Here is a 16616-nt window from a genome sequence, read left to right on the forward strand (position 1 = left end):
TCATCAAGACTGGTATAACATGAAATATATGGCAGAATCCTGGTAAAACAGAGCAGGAGCCATATAATTCTCCCCCAAGGAGTTCAGTCACAAATTTAATTAATGCATTATTTTTTTAACAAGCATTATCAGCATGGACACATGTCCTCTGGAGCGATGGCCGAAGCATGAAGAGGCACATGGATTTTTAGCACATCTGGCATGTAAATATCTTGCAACGCCAGCTACAAGAGTGCCATGTGAACGCCTGTTCTCACTTTCAGGTGACGTTGTAATTAAGAAGAGGGCAGCATCCCCTGTAAATGTAAACAAACTTGTTTCTCTTAGCAGTTGGCTGGACAAGAAGTGGGACTGAGTGGACTTGTAGGCTCTAAAGTTTTGCATTACTTTGTTTTTGAGTATAATTATGTAACAAACTACATTTGTACGTTGCACTTTGATGCTAAAGAGATTGCATTACAGTACTTGTATGAGGTGAGGATTTTTACAGTGCTGATATTTGTAATAAAAAATAATCATAAAGTGAGCACCGTACACTTTGTATTCTATATTGCAATTGAAATTGATATAATTGAAAATGTAGAACATCCAAAAATATTTAATAACTTTCAATTGGTATTCAACGTTTAATGGTGCGATTAATCGTGATTAATTTTTTTGAGTTAATTGTGTGAGTTAACTGTGATTGATCGACAGCCCTAATTATTTTGTACATTTTTTTTTTTTTTACACCACCTTGGGAAAACATTGCTTGGGTAACACCAGAAAGGAGCTGAGTTTTTCATTATGAAAAGCAATATCCTCCATAAAGGTCATAGTGTGTTGTATATTTATTACTGTACTTTTCTGCTTTTGCCTCCCTTCCATATTGAATTACTGTAACTTCATCCTTTTAGTGTTCTGTATGCATTAGATAGATGCAGAAAGTTACAACCTGTCATGGAGGGGCTTGAGGTTTCCATGAATTTTTTTTGGTCTTACTCTCTTGCAATTTTTCAATTGGCTGTTTACAATTTTTATAGTTCTATCTTAACAGAATGCTAGTCTTACAAATGGGATTTAAGATTAGGGAATGTGACTTCATACAGAGAAGGAATATGTTATTCTTCCTGACATCCTTGCTAATATTTTCATAAATCTTACTGTGATCCTGGAATTCCAGTTGTTTAGTTTGTAAAATCCCTGAAGGGATGAACAAATCTTAGCCATACGTGATGTAAAGTCTCATCACCAGCAATTGTAAGATTTTACCACAACATCCAGAGAGACTCTTGTTCCTAGTGTCAAAGAGCTATCTGGCAGGAAAACAATGTATTAATACTGCTGGATGCTGTAGGTATAGTGCAGGGGTTGCCAACCTGAGCCCGAGAAGGAGCCAGAATTTACCAATGTACATTGCCGAAGAGCCACAGTAATATGTCAGCAGCCCCCCATCAGCTCCCCACCCTGCTCCCAGCTCCTCCCACCTACCGACAGCCCTTGCCAGTCAGTGCTTCTCCCTCCCAGCACCTCCCAATCAGCTGTTTTGTGGCATGCAGGAGGCTCTGGGGAGGAGGAGCGAGGGCATGGCAGGCTTGGGAAGGGGTGGAGTGAGGGCAGGGCCTGTGGCAGAGCCAGGGGTTGAGCAGTGAGCATCCCCTGGCACAATGGAAAGTTGGTGCCTGTAGCTCCAGCCCCAGAGTCAGTCGGTGCCTCTACAAGGAGCCGCATATTAACTCTGAAGAGCTGCATGTGGCTCTGGAGCGACTGGTTGGCCACCCCGGTATATTGAGAGTAATGGAGACCCTTTCTGTAGCATCATTTAATCCTTTAGTATGGTTTTCACTGTGAACAAGAATTAATTTTTGAGGACCTCATTTAGAACCATATTTTAGAACCATGCTATAAACTTCTTAGAATAGTTCTATACCTTGGTGGAGCGTGCCTCCTTCCTCATTTTCATATAATAGTGATCTTACATATAAAGCGTGTCTTGTAAGGTATCGGGGGAAAGGTTATGATCTGCTGAAAGTCATTTCTCTATCCATATATGTATATCATTAATGCATATGAAGTTCTGAGAATTGTATTGTATTGTGGTCACTAAAATATGCTGTAATTTGGGGGAATCGGCCAGATATTAGCTCACCAGAGGCAACAGCAAGGAAAGTAACCAATGCCTGGGCGGGATGTCAAACAATCCATCAACAGCCATTGTCTATCAAGGGAGCTACAATGCAATGACTCACCTGCATGGGGCCACACCAGGGGAATTGCTCAATCTTGCTTGGAGAGACTCAGTAATGCTAACTTGATTATGAAGGGGCGGGGACAAAGCCAAGAGGCAATAAAGGCTATGATAAAAGGAAGAGACATTTGCCATACTCTTCCTCTCTCTTCCACCTCCATCTACAGACATCACCACCAAATGACTGAAGCCCTGATCAAAGGGGAGAGCCTGGCTGAAGGGCAACCAGCCAGCCTATGGTGAGAGCATCTAAGTTTGTAAGGGCATTGAAAGTGTTAAGATCAGCTTAGAATGCGTTTTGCTTTTATTTCATTTGACCAAATCTGACCTGTTATGCTTAGATTTTAAGTGATTATAAGTCAATCTTTATAGTTAATACATTTGTTTGTTTATTCCTCCTGAAGCAGTGTGTTTGGTTTGAAGTGTGTTAGAGTCTCCCCCTGGGGTAACAAGCTTGATACATATCAATTTCTTTGTTAAACTGACACATTCATATAAGCTTGCAGCGTCCAGCGGGCATAACTGGACACTGCAAGACGGAGGTTCCCAGGATTGTGTTTGGGACCGGAGATATTGGTTAGTGTCATTCGGTTGCAAGTAGCTGGGAGCAGCTTATGTGCCAGAGGCTGTGCATGAACAGCCCAGGAGTGGGGTTCTCACAGAAGAGCAGGGTAAGGCTAGCTCCCAGAGTCAAGGATTGGAGAGGCCTAGCAGATCACCAGTCTGGGTGACCCCAGAGGGGAACGTCACAAAGCTGCGTCATCAGCAATCGTAAGATTTTACCAGAACATCCAGAGAGACTCTTGTTTCTAGTGTCAAAGAGCTATCTGGCAGTGAAACAATGTGTTAGTGCTGCTGGATGCTGTAGGTACATGAGATTAATGGAGACCCTTTCTGTACTATGATTTAATCCTTTGGTATGGTTTTCATTGTGAACAAGGATTAATTTTTTGAGGACCTCATTTAGAACCATATTTTAGAACCATGCTATAAACTTCTTAGAGTAGTAGTTTATAGCTTGAATCACAGAAGAAGAAAAAATGTCTGTCTGTATTTGTCTGGGAAACAATTGTAGAACTCTGCTAACACTAAATGTGTCTGAATCCTTAAGGCTCACCTAAACAATAACTGCTGCCAGTTCTCCTTATCTATTCAGGCCTCATCTATATCTAAAACTTAAAGATTGATCTAGCTACAGGAGTGTGAAAAATGTACACCGCTGTGAGACATAGTTAAGCCGACCTGAGCCCTGGTGTAGATGTTGGAGGGCAATGGAAGAATTCTTCCTATAATCTATCTACTGCCTCTCGAGGAGGTCAATTTACTGTAGACAGAAAAACCCCTTCCATTGCTGAAGCAAGTGCTTATACCACAGCAACAGTAAGGATTGTAGTGTAGACATACCCTCAATACCTCTGTGATAGAAGCCCTTACAAAATCTTAGTGTAGACTGGCCCGTGCCTTACACTGTGCGCAGAGTAGAGCAAAGTGTGGTCATTAATCAGCTTTCCTTTTTTATTTTTGTTTTTGTAACTCATTAATTATTTAAATAAATATACTGATAATGTCCGAGGTTCCTGCTTACAGCTAGCATAACTTGGACTTTTATAAATCAGGCTCAGGTTCTCCAAACATTTAAGCACATGAGTAGTCCCAGGTAAGTCAGTGGAGCTACCCAAGTGAGTAAAATTATATATGTGCATAAGTGTTTGCAGGATCAGGTAGTAATACAATGAAAGTCTTTAACTTTGTCTATACAGGTGTCCCACATTTCTGAAGTCTTGTTTCTCAGCTTCTAGTTCTTATTAGTGGCATATTCTGAGACTTGTAAAATCCATTTATGTGCCGTTGGGACTTTGTCTGACTTCCATCAGTTATATATTTTAAAAGAAAAACTTTGCATTTCCTTGGAATCAGCACCAGGGCTGTTAGCTCTGATAATTTTCTGTTATTAACTGTGTATTTCCTGTTGGAAACTCAATAGAAATTCTACAGCGACTATGATTTATAGTTTTTGGAGAGGCTTTTGTTGGCGGCGGGGAGGGGGTGAGACAGAATAAGTTAACATTTTAAAAAAAAATAACTCTGGGAAAGAAGATTCCCCAGGACTCAAATGTGTATTCTCACTCTTCTTCTCTCTCTATTCCCCCCCCCCCCCCCGTCCTTGGTTTGGAGATATTTTATAACTATTGCCACTTGTTACTGGCAATTTAAAAAATTCTTTGGTATTTTAATCTTTGATTTTAGGTGAGAAAGTTCTTTTAGTGATGGTAACTTTTCCCTCTTCCATTTTTTTTTCATTCTGTTGTTTTTTCCGCTACTTCCCTGTCACTTCTAGCTCATCTTTAAGGTTCTAGTCCCCCCCCTGTCCCCGCTTCCACTCTACCCTTAGTCTTTATCTACCTTCCCCCTCCTTTCTGTTTTTTAAAAAAATATTTACTTCCTTTAAAAGATGAAGAAGGTATTCAGCTTCCTCGGTACTGAGTAAGACCTTTTAGAATAATGGGTGGAATGTCATAAAGGTTGTTGTGTGGCTTTAGGCAAAATGTGCCCATCCAAATACATATTTAAAAGTGTCTGCCAATGCAGTAACATTCCTGAGTAGGGTCACAACTTTTTAGTCAGCATCCTAGACTAATGTGTCCTTCCTGACTTTTGTAAGTATGCCACTTGACCAACTACTGTGGATGTAGAAATACTCGTTTCCTGGGTTGTCTTTCCCATACTGAAATGAGAAAGTGTGGGCCAATGTGGGAGCTTTAGGCAAAAATCACCTTCCTTTGGTCCTGCCCTTAAATGCACCTAGGTGTTATCTTTTTGCCTTTGGTGCTTGTACAACCTTTACTTCCAGTGTTTGCTAAAACTCTGGCTTAATTTAAAAGGAGTTACTTGTTTGGAAAGGATTGGGGAAGACAGAGAGCTGGAGGCAGCACAAATGGAAGTAAATCTTTCCTGTTAGGAGGGAAATAAATGTGTGCAGCCATGTCAGAGATGGGGTGGAACAAGTCCATGAGCGTCATAAAACCAAGAGGGCAATTTTGAATAATACTTGTGGGGTGTTCTTTTGGAAGTGTTTTAGTCTGCACATCGCTCACATTGAGATACAGAAATTAAATGACTCGCCCAAGGCCATCAGTGCATCTGTATCTTAAAGTGAAAAAATGAACCATGAGATACAGCACCAGAAGACCAGGGTGAGATTTTTATATGTAAGATAATTCTTCTTCATGACTAATGCTCCACGCTATTACACAGGAGCATAATTTGTTTGTTATGTAGCCAAACAAGAAATGTCAGATTTATATTTTCAGGTTAGCTCTAATCTCTAGTGTTACAAGGTCATGACTAATGAGTCAAAATAAACAGACACTTTCCTTACAATGCTTGTTTATCATCTTACCTTGATATTCACTTTGAACAGCCCTTAAGCTGTCCCAGACCCTTTGTGTTTCTGCTTTATGACATGTACGATATTAAAATTTGTCTATGCTAAAGGCGTTTTGCCTGTATAGCCATATTAGCAAAACATTTAAGTGTAGATGAGGCTGGAAAAATCAGAGAATTATTTTTTCTGATTTTGTTTACTTTGTATGATTGACAGCACTTGGTGTATAATCAGTGTATCCTCACTATAGTTTTCAGAGTAACAGCCGTGTTAGTCTGTATTCGCAAAAAGAAAAGGAGTACTTGTGGCACCTTAGAGACTAACCAATTTATTTGAGCATGAGCTTTCGTGAGCTACAGCTCACTTCATCGGATGCATACCGTGGACTTTATCGACACTAGGAATGCTTTTCTGGCAAAGGGATCCTAGTGTGGATGCAGCTTATACTGGCAAAGCTGGGGTTTTCTGGCATAGCTTATTCCACCTCCTCACCTCCCAAGCGAAACAACCTATACCAGTAAAAGCACAGTTTTGGAGGTGTAACTCCATCTATACTAGGAGATTCTGCCAGTACAGTTGTCGGTCAGGGCTCAAACTTCTCCACACCCCTAACTGAGAGCTATGTTGATGAAATGCTAGTGTAGATGTGGCCTTAGTGAGTTCCCATATTTTTCCTGTAGCTCTTATGCTACAACAGGGAAGGAGGACACTTTTTTTTTTAATTAAAAAAAAAAATAATAAAAAATCAATAAAATAGGAAAACATCATAAAACCACAAAAATCAGCAAGAAAATACCTTAAATCTAGTCTGTTTCAAAAATCAACTTTAAAATAGTTCCAGGTTGGTGGGGTTCCCTTAAACAGGTGTACTCAATGTCACTTTTAGCTTCTTAATGTTGCCAGTGTAATCCAGTTACTGTACCTTTTTAAAAATAAGGTTCAGGTACAGGGGTTTCAGGATAGGAAATCAGTGAAGAATGTTATTTATTTTGGCTAATGAAGTTTGTTTATGCTATGGATCATGCTTTCATCATATCAGTACTTACTACACATTTTGTGTGTTTATCCTTTAAGGGGAAAACTCCTATTAATGGGGTGTCTCTCTAGTTGGAAAACTTCCTTATCCAGTCTGGGTTTCCCCAATGTTTCCAAGAACTGAATCTGGAGATTCTTACCAAAGCAAGAAAACTGCAGAATTATGAGAGATTCTAGCCACTGAAGAAATGGTTATAATAGTTGTTTAAACTCTTCAGCTTAACAAATGAGTCTCTTTAAACACAAGGAAGATTTAAATGTTGTATTTCAGTGTCTCAGATGTACTTAAATGTCACTTTCCCTCTCAGTTGTCAACAGTATATTGTGAGTGAATGAAATGTTCTAAGACACCCTCTCTTTTTATGAAAGCTCATCTGCTCTAGTTGAGTAAATCAATATAAAGAAATACCGTAATACCCTTTAGCTAGGAGTATGGAGTAGCTGCACATGTAAAAGATACTAATAGATCTCTCAACTGTGCCCAAAGCATGTGTACTCTGCACCAAACTGGCCCAAATTTCTGCAGCATGGTCCTTGGATCATATTTGTCTGTTGCAACCCCATGGTCTGGGGGTCCCTAAACCTCTGACTGCCAGAAGCTGGGACTGAATGAAAGGAGGTGGATCACTTGATAATTGCCCGGTTCTGTTCATTCTGTCTGAAGCATCTGGCTCTGGCCACTGTCGGAAGACAGGATACTCGGCTAGATGGACGATTGGTCTGACCCACTATGGCCGTTCTTACATTAACAGAAATACAGAAATTCTGTGACAACTTTATTTAAATTACATAATTCATTTTCATATTTAAATACCTTCATTTTAATCAGTATAGTAGCTATTTTTAAAAATATTACGTTCCTTCAGTTTTTAGTACACCACAGACTAGTATATTGACAATACCTACCCACACTGTAGAAGATTTCATGCAGGAAGCTGGAGGTTTTAGCAACTGGGTAGGGAACATTTCAGACTCTTGACATCTAGGGAGATGGGGAAGATTGGTTGGGTTTGTGGGATAAGCATGTTTCTGCTCAAACAACAAGTAGTGAGAGCTCTCTAATCTTGCCATATTTTAGGTTTCAGAGTTAATTCATTAAGTTAGTGAGGCAGTATACATATCAGAACTATTGTTTTGGTGGTTTGAAGAGTTCCGGAATACATCAGAGCATCATTTTATACTCCTTTTGCATCTCAAGTTACCTTCTTAGCCACAAGTGACAACATCTCTTTTTAAATGGAACCTTAGATTTCTCATTACACTAAGGCAGCAAATGGTGGTAAGGAGTGGACTCCACAGCAGTTTCCATGGTTGTGGAAACTCAGAAGGCTGATACTACCTGGCTACAAAATATTGCCGTTATTTTAGGCCCCAACTTATCCTAATTACTCCTCAAACCCAATGAATATTATCTTGAAATTTATTGTTGTAAATTGACATTAGAAATACCAAATAATAAAGGTAGGGTTTTAGAAAATTCCATACAAGAAAAAACAGGTGGTCATTTTGGGACTGTGGGCTTTTAATTTCCCATGACCCCTTGCATTTCCAAAATTCCCCTGCAGGAAAATCCTTCAGAATGGTGTCTCATTGGTCTGTTGCTATTCTGAATAGAACTCTTCCCCAGTCATTGGCAGAGCTTCCAAAGAGAAACTGACCAGAGCCTTGTTTAGGACTTTGTTTCTGTTGGGGTTGTAGGGAAGTACTGTATGCACAGAGGATTCTCAGTTTCTTTACACAAAAGTCCTCTCACTTCCCTAAGAGAAGTGAAGCAATCTACACTTGTCATTGGTTTCATTCAGCCGGCCATCTTGGGAAACAGGAGAGACTATGCAAGAGTAAAGGGACCAGAGGATACAATCATATATGGAAAGGATAAAGCCTATATATAATGTTTTGAGTGTATGAAAAGGAAAATAGAAGTGAATTGCTAATTTTAGACTGGAAATGGCATCTGAAAATTTCATAGTAATTCAGCTAACAGTGATGGTCAATGCCTGGGGCCCTACCAAATTCATGGTTCATTTTGGTCTATTTCATGGTCATAGGGTTTTAAAAATAGTCAATTTCACAGCTTCAAATGTTTACATATGAAATTTCATGGTGTTGTAACCATTGTTCCCTCTAATTTTTTACATCCATGTGTGGAATGAATTTTGTAACAAAATTCATATAGTGGTGGGTGGGGCCGAGGGGTTCGGAGTGTGGGAGGGAGCTCCAGGCTGGGACAGAGGGTTAGGGTGCGGGACATGGGGTGGGCTCTGGGGTGGGAATGAGGGGTTTGGGGTGCAGGCTACCCCAGGGCTGCGGTCAGGAGAGAGGATTCCTCCCAGCCCTCTCTTGCCGTAGCAGCTTGGGGCCTGGGGAGAGGTGCCTCTCCCCAGTCAGGGCAGCTCTGGTGGGGCTGGGCTGGGCCAAGGGAGGAGCTTCTCTCTCTGGCAGCTCCGGCTGGGCTGGGGGAAGGACTCCTCTCCACCTGCCACGGCAAGTCTGGGGCACGTCTGCGCTGGGTCCAGCGGGTAGGGGCGCCTCTCCCCCGGCCACAGCCCTGGACCCGTGCCTGGGGCTTAATAGGCAACCCCGCAGTTTAGAGGGAACTTAGGTTGTAACCTCACCCAAAAGGGAGTTGTGGGGGTAGGGGTTTGTAAGGCTATTGTAGAGGAGTTGTGGGATTGCCACCCTTACTTCTGCCTGCTGCTGGCAAGGGTGCTGCCTTCAGAGGTGGGCAGCCAGAGAGCAGTGGCTGCTGGCCAGATGCCAAGCTCTAAAGTCAATGCCAGTGCCAGCAGCAGAGCAGAAATGAGGATTGCAGGGTATGGGGGGATGGGTTTTCCCCGCAGCCTCTCTGCCCAGGTCAGGGGCTGACAGTTTTGGCCTTGGAGCTTCCTGCAGATGTGGGAGGTTCCCGGAGGTGGGTCTGACCAGAATTGAGAGCAGCCCCTGCAAGGGAAAAGGAAGTCCTGTCCCTCCTCACCCTGGGTTCGGACTAGCAGCTGGAGCCAGGCCCATGGTAGGAGCTCCCAGCTGGGGCCCCCTGAGCCCTGCCCCTCCCCTACAATAGCCAGATGTCACAGGGGAGGTCAGATTTCACGGTCCATGACTTGTTTTTCACAGCTGTGAATTTGGTAGGGTCCTATCGATGCCAAATGAAATAAAACCCCCTCTAAGTATTTTTGAAACCTGTGGCTATTTCCCTCCCCCCTCCCTTTGCCTCAAATGCACACTCTAGTTCCTCTTTGCCACTTGATCTAAGTTCTGTCGTGCCTTTTTAAAATGACAGTATCATCAAACTTAAACATTGTCAAATGATTTGGCTCTCGTCGCTGTCTTTTTATCCACCTCACGGGAGGTTTCCTTTGCATGTAAAAACTCCCACCTCAAAAACTAAGTCAGCACTAGATACATTTTCTCTTACCCATTTATATCAAAAGAATTATCTTGAGGCAAACCAAGGTGATATGTCCTTCAGAACACTTAAATGGTCTAGACCATAAACACATGTACTTGTATATTATTTTTTAAAGTTAACAACATTTTATTATTCATTCCTGTTTAGAGGAGCCACTTAAGGTAAACAGCTTAAACAGAATGCATTTTAAAAAACATAGTATTTAAAGTTACCTTGATGAAATGTTGTGAGATTTTTCAAGTTTGGAGTATACTAGTCCTTGATTGCAGCTACCTTAGCCACCGTAGCTAGCAGCTTCTTATTTTGCCTTCACTCAAGTTCTCTGTCTTTTTAGTAGGGATGTGGGGGAGAGGTAAGACTGATATGCGGGGTTGAAAATTGACTAGCAGAAGTGGAGAAAGGGGGTGAAAAACAGTGATGACAAAAGAAACTCATGGTTAAAAGAAATACACTGACTACTTTACAAAAAGAAAAGGAGTACTTGTGGCACCTTAGAGACTAACAAATTTATTTGAGCATAAGCTGTAGCTCACGAAAGCTTATGCTTAAATAAATTTGTTAGTCTCCAAGGTGCCACAAGTACTCCTTTTCTTTTTGTGAATACAGACTAACACGGCTGGTACTCTGAAAACTGACTACTTTAGTAATTTCTTCTTCTGACTTTAACATATTTTGACTGTGCTCAAATATTATGGTGATAGGCAGCAGTGTACATCCCTAAAACTAGGAGTCAAGTAAGATGGTAGATAACAAAATATCCTTCCAAATACCTGTATTGAATACACTGCAAACTTTATGCTGAAGTTATTTTATTTGTATAGAACAGGGGTCTCAAACATGCGGCCTGTGGGGCTATTTCCTGTGGCCCACCAGCTCCCCGCGGGGCCCAGCATTTACCTAGAGTGGCTCCGGCCTGGCGTGCACTGGGAGCCTGCCTTGCCCCCGGTGTGTGCCAGGCCAGCCCCGGACCCTGAACCCCTCCTGCAGCCGAACCCCCTGCCCTGAGCCCCCACCTGCACCCCACATCCTTCCTCCACCCCAACCCCCTACCCTGAGCCGCATGCTGCACCCTGACCCCCTGACCCACCCTGCACCCCGACCCCCTGCCCTGAGCCCCCTGCCGCACCCTGCACCCCTCCTGCACCCCCTGGGGGCAGGAAAGGGGCAGAGTTGGGGTGGGGATTTCAGGGAAGGGGTAGGAAGAGGCAGGGCAGGGGCGGGCCCTCACGGAAGGGGTAGAGTGAGGGCGGGGCAGCGTAGGGGGGCAGAGTCAGTGGTGCTGCCCTCGGGCCAATGTACTAGTCCTCATGTGGCCCTCGTGCTCATTTGAGTTTGAGACCCCTGGTGTAGACCGCTGTGATAGTTGGTACTTGTCAGTTAATGGGCTCTGAATTTTAGAGATGGTTTCTCTCTCTTTTTTTTTTTTTACGAATGGATTTATGCTCTGTCGTTTCTTTTTGTTGGAAACACTACTCTACATTTCCATGTAGCATAAGCTAATTCAAAATGGTGTTTTAAAACTAGTGTCCTGCCCTTCAAGTACTCCCTAATATTTTGGTCATATTAGTGGAACCAAACTTATTAGACCATAACTGTATTTACTGAAATGTACAATTGAAAGAAAACCATATTAAACTTACGAATAATGTACTGGTATCTCCCATTACAAATCTTCTTCCCTCTCTCCCCGCCCCCCCCCCCCCCCTCCACTGGTCTTTTTTTGAAGCTGGTCCGCTTTCTACTAAAATTTTCACTCCTGCCGTGATGGTCTTGGATCACACTTAGCAAATCAAAGTTCAGTACCTTTTAAAGTAAAAAGGCTGTTCCAGACTGTCTACATCTAGATTGATACTAGTACTCAATAAACACAATCCCATTTTAAGTTGTGTTCTAGATAGTCAAGGATGGGATAGAAATGTCAGGTTCTAAATAAGCTGTGATAAAAAAGATTAACAGAAAAGTATTAACACTGCAGAGGTGGTAACTGTAATACTAATATTTATGAATTTTGTTTGTCTTCAAGCAAATGGTTATGAGCCTTAGAGTTTCTGAGCTGCAAGTACTTCTGGGATACGCGGGGAGGAACAAGCACGGACGCAAACACGAACTTCTCACAAAAGCACTGCATTTGTTAAAAGCCGGCTGCAGCCCTGCTGTCCAAATGAAAATTAAAGAACTCTATAGGCGGAGGTTCCCTCAGAAAATCATGACACCTGCAGACTTGTCTCTCCCCAGCGTACACTCAACTTCCATGCCAGCAACTTTGTCTCCATCTACCATTCCACAGCTCACTTATGATGGCCACCCTGCAACGTCACCATTGCTTCCTGTTTCTCTTCTGGGACCTAAACATGAACTGGAACTTCCCCACCTAACAGCCGCGCTCCACCCTGTCCATCCAGACATAAAGCTTCAGAAATTACCTTTTTATGACTTGCTGGATGAACTGATAAAACCAACTAGTCTAGGTAAGGCTATAATGTTGTTAATTCTGTATTTAGAATATCTCTTCAGTAATAAAGGGGCGGCGGGGGGTGGGGGCTTCAGCTTCTAGCATATAAACTGGCTTAAATGTTAAATAAAAACATGATTTAGAGAACCAATATTTCTAGATACAAGAAATTGTTGCCTCTTGGAACAACTTGTTCTATAGTGCACAAGAGGAGACACGTCATCTTAAGTAATACCCATAGATTGGTTCAAATAGTAACTATAGTTAAGACACTAAGTACTGTTGCCTCCAGTATAAATAAGTTCAACATCCTCATTGGAAGTAATGGGCAAAAAACAAGCTCACTGTGGCTCGAAGCTTTAGAAAAGGGAACTTAAAAAATAAGGAAGTCTGAACAACTAAAAGCAGGTGGTTAAACCGGAAAGTTCAACAAAAACTTGGGCTCAGCAGATACATAAATAATTCTATGGTCTGTGTTATGTAGGAAATCAGATTAAATAATCATAATGGTCCATTCTGGACTTAAATTTACTAACTATGAAAGATCTGCAAACTTTTGTATTTAAAATGTCTTGTGGTTATAATCTATAACATATTTGTGTAGCTGACTAGGGTAATTTGGAGTCTTACAGAGCAGCACATAGCAATTTGTGTTCCTGTTCTGGATCCCTGGTTCAGCAAAGCACTTTTTTAACTTTAAGTGCTTACGTGGTCCCATTGATTTCAGTAGGACTCCTGGCATGCATGTCAGAACCAGTTCTTTTGGTTTCTTCTTATAGTGCAGGGTAAATAGTAATTGTCTAGTCTTTAGCAGAACTGGCTACAGGCGGTATGGGGGCATTTTGAAAAAAAGCCACAAATATAAGAAGAACGCACACTAATGCTTTTTTATGTCAGTGAGGAAAAACCCACTGGTTTAGCAATTGGCAGATGTAAACACTTGATTCAGCTTAAAAAAAAATAACACTTTAAAAAGACTTTAAGTAATTGGTTTACAAATAGGTATTTCTAAATGTAAATACAATTGAGGACCTGCCTTCCTTGACAATCACTGTGCCACTAACTACCATATAGAAAAAGGCTGTGTATTAATTTCTCTACTTTAATAAAATAAAATGTTTGTTTTATGTTATTGGGTACATGGTAGTTTTAGTTTGTCTTCAGTTATTTTGATGGATGTTTGCCCCAAATATTCAGGTATCTCCTTCATTGTTGCAAGGAAGTCCTTCCCCACCCTCAAAGTGTGTTAGTCTTCCAGACCACTTGCTTTGTCTTCAAATGGCTGATGCACCTTCCTTGTGATTTCTCCTGTTTGAAATACAGCCTGCACTGTTATCTTTTGGTTTCTTTTATTCCTTGGACCTTTTATAGGTGAATAGGAATTTTTTGATTTCATCCCTGCACTTCCCACGATGAGACCAGCCTGGAGACTTTAATTGGGATTCAAATAGCTCCCCGATTCTCACAAATGGAACTTGTTGTCAGTCTCTGGTACTGGTCAAAGACTTTCCTTGAGTTCTGTGCACCCTAATTTATTTAGGTTTCACTTATTCCTTTTCAGAGTAATTACTCGGTTACATAAATTCTCGAAAAGGCACAGATCTTTTGTTTGTCATACCCAAAATAGAGTTACACCCTTTGTACTCAAATATTGTAGGTAGCCAATTCACTAATTAATGTGATTACCAGGTAGGCAAATGGAATTTACCAGCCATTTTTTCTGTCGTCAAGAACAAAAGAAGGCAATAGATGTAAGTCTCTTGTCACTTGTTTCCTCAGAGTGTAGCTCCAGACTGTTAAAATATCTTCTAATATAGAGCAAACAAGACTGCCGGTCACAGAAATAACCCACTTCCTTCCCTGAAGCATCAAGGGACGCACCCCACCCATGTACCTATTTGTGATGCCAATACTGACTTGGACTCTAAATACGTTCTGTGGGTGGCATACCTGAGATCACTTATTCACTAACGCTTTAAAAACTCCCGCACCCCAGTTTAGGTCTATTCTGGTTATGTGCTATGAATGTATCTTGTGAACCTTGTAACCGATACTTGGAATCTCTCATAACTCAAGCCTAACCCCAGATGTACAGTACCTTCCTTCTTAACTTGTGTAAACTTGATTTTAAACATTAGTGTTAATAAAAGTTTTTATGCCTGTAAGATGGGTATCATTGATTGGAAACTGGAATGCTGATTACTTCACCCACAATTGAAGACATTCCATTTAGACAGGTTTCAGAGTAACAGCTGTGTTAGTCTGTATTTGTAAAAAGAAAAGGAGTACTTGTGGCACCTTAGAGACTAACCAATTTATTTGAGCATGAGCTTTCATGACACAGTATGCATCCGATGAAGTGAGCTGTAGCTCACGAAAGCTTATGCTCAAATAAATTGGTTAGTCTCTAAGGTGCCACAAGTCCTCCTTTTCTTTTTGCGGATACAGACTAACATGGCTGCTACTCTGAATCCTGGTGCTATGTTCTCTGTGACAGACAGCCAATGTTAGAGGGCTATACAGTAGCTATTCAATCAACTGTTTATCTTCTCTGGACTTGTAATATACCACATACTTTGCAGTAGTGAGCTGTACCAGTGCAGGGACAGTATATTCACAAAGCGACATTGGACTTGTAAACCTCAAATCTACAGGGCTAGTGCTTTACATTAGCTGTGCTCTTTTTGAGAACTCAAAATAGCAGACTCCACAGTACAGAGTAGTGGAATTATTATTCCCTGCCATTGCTCTATTCAATTGCAGATTCTCTCATTTTTCCTTCAGAGCATTTCCAGTGCACAACTCTTGTTTAGCTTTTCCACAGCCCTGCAGTTAATAAAAAAGATTATGCTTATATTGTCTGTAGCATTGAGACTTGAAGGGATTTACAACATCCCTTCTGGCCCCAAGGGGGCTGCCTCTAGGCTTGTGGTTTTTTTGTTTTTTGGTTTTTTTATGAGAACAGGAGATGTCTGGTCCCAGCTCAGCAGTGTATGGGACACGGTTGATTTTTAGCAATGTTAGATGTTGCAAAGTCAAGAAAGCATCTGCATTAGACGATGCACCTGATTTAAGATGATTAGTATAATCTCTAATTAAATGTGTTCTAGCAATGAATATTGATCATGAGTAGGCTTGGAAGGACTAGATTTTTATTGGTGAATGTCAGTAAACATCAATTTCACTGCACATACACAAAGCAACAAAAATATATTTCTATCAATGATCATCAAAGTCACAGATAGGCAAAGAAAGAAAAATGCTGCTTGATAACTTGAGTCAAAATCCAGTCATTTAAAATTTTTTGAATTAGGCTTGTTACAAATGGACTAGTGAATGAATAGCAAAAAGGGGATAATTTGATGATTTAAGGATATTTACTTTCTGTATTTTGACATGTGATGAGGGCAATTTGTATGTAAAGCTTTGACTTTTAATGTCAGGAGACATTGAGATTCAATAATTGTCTGACCTCCCATTAATAATTTTTCATAACTGAAAATTTAAATCAATAAAAAAAATTAAAAGCTTAAAAATATTACCTGTTGAAACTATTTAAAAAAATTGAAACTTAATTCTGCCAAGCCTAATGATGAGGCTTTACAGCAAACCCTCAAAAGCATAGTTCTGTAATAAATCCCAATTCTTATACAGTAGAGTCGCATCTTACGCGGGGGTTAGGTTCTAAAGTCAGCGCGTAAGGCGAAAATCGCATATAGTAAAAATTACCCTAGAAAATCCCTTAAATTGCCCATAAAGTACAGTATACTGTACATGGTTTTGTGTATACAACCCTGTACAGTAATATGTATACAGTAATGTACAGTATATAATAGAGTATATATGCAAAATATAATTTTACAGTACTGTCTTTTTAATTACGGGGGGGTAGTTACAGGGGGTCATCAGGGCTTGATGTCGATCCAGGAGACGGAGGTGATGGAGAGCTTGGGTGACGGAGAGCGAGTCGTAGACAAAGTGGTTGGCTCTGGTTCAGCTCGAGGAGTTGATTGCGTAGGCTCATCTGCTGCTGGTTGTTTTTCCTTGAAAAACATGGTGATTGGCAACTGTCGCTGTTGTCTCTTGAGCTACTCAAACATTTCTTGAT

The 16616-nt window shown here is 41.1% G+C and overlaps 1 protein-coding gene across 2 annotated transcripts in view; it reads left to right on the top strand.

Moving 5' to 3' along the window:
- Positions 1-16616, top strand: part of PIAS1 (protein inhibitor of activated STAT 1) — a 95908-nt gene that overhangs the window by 26554 nt on the left and 52738 nt on the right. The window contains exon 2 of one of the 2 annotated variants that reach the window (XM_084641775.1): positions 12080-12524. In XM_084641775.1, coding sequence (XP_084497901.1) covers positions 12080-12524 — 445 coding nt within the window. The remainder of the gene's footprint in view (positions 1-12079; positions 12525-16616) is intronic. The other variant, XM_084641776.1, reaches the window with a different exon arrangement.

Source organism: Lepidochelys olivacea (genome assembly GCF_965140295.1).
Source record: "Lepidochelys olivacea isolate rLepOli2 genome assembly, chromosome: 10".
Taxonomy (NCBI): Eukaryota; Metazoa; Chordata; order Testudines; family Cheloniidae; genus Lepidochelys; species Lepidochelys olivacea.